At 73.2% G+C, this 2,500-nt stretch overlaps 1 protein-coding gene across 1 annotated transcript in view; it reads left to right on the forward strand.

Moving 5' to 3' along the window:
• The window catches only part of LOC131187263 (collagen alpha-2(I) chain-like), a 5,566-nt gene that overhangs the window by 365 nt on the left and 2,701 nt on the right, over positions 1-2,500 (forward strand). The window contains exons 1-3 of the mRNA XM_058161531.1: positions 1-677; positions 1,624-1,874; positions 2,265-2,383. The exon at positions 1-677 is cut by the window's left edge and continues 365 nt beyond it. Coding sequence (XP_058017514.1) covers positions 1-677; positions 1,624-1,874; positions 2,265-2,383 — 1,047 coding nt within the window. The remainder of the gene's footprint in view (positions 678-1,623; positions 1,875-2,264; positions 2,384-2,500) is intronic.

Raw genomic sequence — 2,500 nt, forward strand, 5'->3', positions numbered from 1 at the left:
GGAGGAGGGCAGCTTCACCCCGCGCCCCGGGACGGCGCGGGGCCGACAAGCACGCCGCGGCCCGAGCGGGGAGGCGGGGCTCGGACCCACCGGGTGGAGGATCCGGGCCGCGAAGCGACGCTTCGAGTCGGTCGCCGAGGCGGGGGCGTCCGCTCCGCCTGAACACCGGCCCGCGGAGGCCGGCCCGCGAGGTCCCTCCCGAGGCGACCGCGGAGTCCACGATCGATCGGGGAGAAGGAGGACCCGTCCGACCGCTCGTCAGCCCTCCCAGGGCGAACGAGGCGGTCCCTGCCGCGGACGGGTGGCGCCGCACGGCACAGCACGGTGTACTTGCCGCCGGTGGAGGGCCGGTAGACCGGCACGCCTCAAGGGTTCTGAAGTCGCCAGAAATCTCCGCGCACCTGGCGAACCCGGCTTTGGGATCCTCGACGCCGTGGGAGTTTCCGGCGTCCGCGGCGGGCGACGCCGGGACTCCCGGATGCCGAGGTCGGCCGCAGCCGCCGAGTCCGCCCCTGTCCGCCTTCCGGTGGACCGGGACGGGCGGCTCCACTCCCAGAGAAACACCACCGGTCTACCGGGCCTGGGTGCGGCGACCGGCGGAGAGGAGGACCACATCCCGGCGCCGTGCCGGCGGGCCTCGTCGCCCACCTCGGCCGAGGCCTCGGTCCCGTCGCCCGGCTCCGGAGCCGTCCGCGGCGGGCAGAGGACCGGTCTCCCGGACCCGGCGGCGGCAGCCGCTGGCGCGGGACGGGATCAGCGCCGGGGCCTCGGGCCTCGGTCCGTCACCTCGGAGGCCTCGGTCCCGTCGCCGGGCCCCAGGCCGTCCGCGGCGGGCAGAGGACCGGTCTCCCGGACCTGTCGCGGCGGCCTCGGCGGGGAGGATCGGCTCCGGCTCCTCGGCCTCGGTCGGGCACCTCCGGCGAGGCCGCGGTGCCGTCGCCGGGCCCCAGGCCGTCCGCGTCGGGCAGAGACCGGTCTACCGGGCCTGGGCGCGGGACGAGACCCCGGCGCGGGCCTCGGCCTCGGTCCGGCACCTCCGCCGAGGCCGCGGTGCCGTCGCCCGGCCCAGGCCGTCCGCGTCGGGCAGTGGGACCGGTCTCCCGGCCCCGGAACGGCGGCAGGCGCTTGGAGCGCGGGACGGGATCCCGGCGCGGGCCTCGGGCCTCGGTCGGGCACCTCCGCCGAGGCCGCGGTCCCGTCGCCGGGCCCCGGAGCCGTCCGCGGCGGGCAGAGGACCGGTCTCCCGGACCTGTCGCGGCGGCCTCGGCGGGGAGGATCGGCTCCGGCTCCTCGGCCTCGGTCAGGCACCTCCGGCGAGGCCGCGGTGCCGTCGCCGGGCCCCGGCCGTCCGCGGCGGGCAGGAAGACCGGTCTACCGGGCCTGGGCGCGGGACGGGATCGGCGCCGGGGCCTCGGGCCTCGGTCCGGCACCTCCGCCGAGGCCGCGGTGCCGTCGCCCGGCCCGGCCCGTCCGCGTCGGGCAGGAGACCGGTCTACCGGGCCTGGGCGCGGGACGGGATCGGCGCGGGCCTCGGCCTCGGTCCGGCACCTCCGCCGAGGCCGCGGTGCCGTCGCCCGGCCCAGGCCGTCCGCGTCGGGCAGGAGACCGGTCTACCGGGCGCAGGCGCGGGACGGGATCCCGGCGCGGAGCCTCGGGCCTCGGGACCGGTCTGCCGGACCAGCGCGGCGGCATCGGCGGGGCGGATCCCGACCCTCGGTCGGGCAGCTCCGCCAGCCTCGGTCCCGTCGCCCGGCCTCGGGGCCATCCGCGGGATGCGGCGGGACCGGTCTACCGTGGAGGCGGGCGGGACGGTCTACCTTCTGGGAAGTCTGCAGTTTCAATTCAAGAGTCCTGCTTTCTTGGGAAGATTGGAGGTGAGACCTCACTCACTCCCTGACCCTGGCCCTGGCCCGGCCCGGCCCGTCCCGGCCCGTCCGTCCCGGCCCCAGCCCGGCCCGGCCCGGCCCGGCCCGGCCCGGCCTAACCTAACCTAACCTAACCTAAGCCTAAGCCTAAGCCTAACCCTAACCTAACCTAGCCCCAGCCCCAGCCCCAACCCCAACCCCAACCCCAACCCTTAGGGGTTTACCCTCAATGGGATTTTCCCATATCTTTTACCTGGAAAGGAAGAAAAGCCTGACTTACAAAGCCAGCACCCTTCTCGGCATACTGATGCGCTGCGAATTCATTGGCGACCTCCATTTTGCTCTAGGAATTCAAGGCGATCAAACCCTAACCTAACCCTTACCTAACGCTAACCCCAGCCCGGCCCCCGGCCCCAGCCCCAGCCTAACCCTAACCCTAAGGGGGTTTACCCTCCAATGGGATGTTTCCGTATCTTTTACCTGGAAAGGAAGAAAAGCCCGATCCGCAGCCTGATGTGGTGCGAATTCATTGGCGACCTCCATTTTGCTCTAGGAATTCATGGTGATCTAACCTAACCCTAACCTAAAGCTAACCCCAGCCCCAGCCCCAACCCTCCTTCTAACTGTCTTCTGAT

Source organism: Ahaetulla prasina, unplaced genomic scaffold (assembly GCF_028640845.1).
Source record: "Ahaetulla prasina isolate Xishuangbanna unplaced genomic scaffold, ASM2864084v1 Contig117, whole genome shotgun sequence".
In the NCBI taxonomy this organism is placed as follows: Eukaryota; Metazoa; Chordata; class Lepidosauria; order Squamata; family Colubridae; genus Ahaetulla; species Ahaetulla prasina.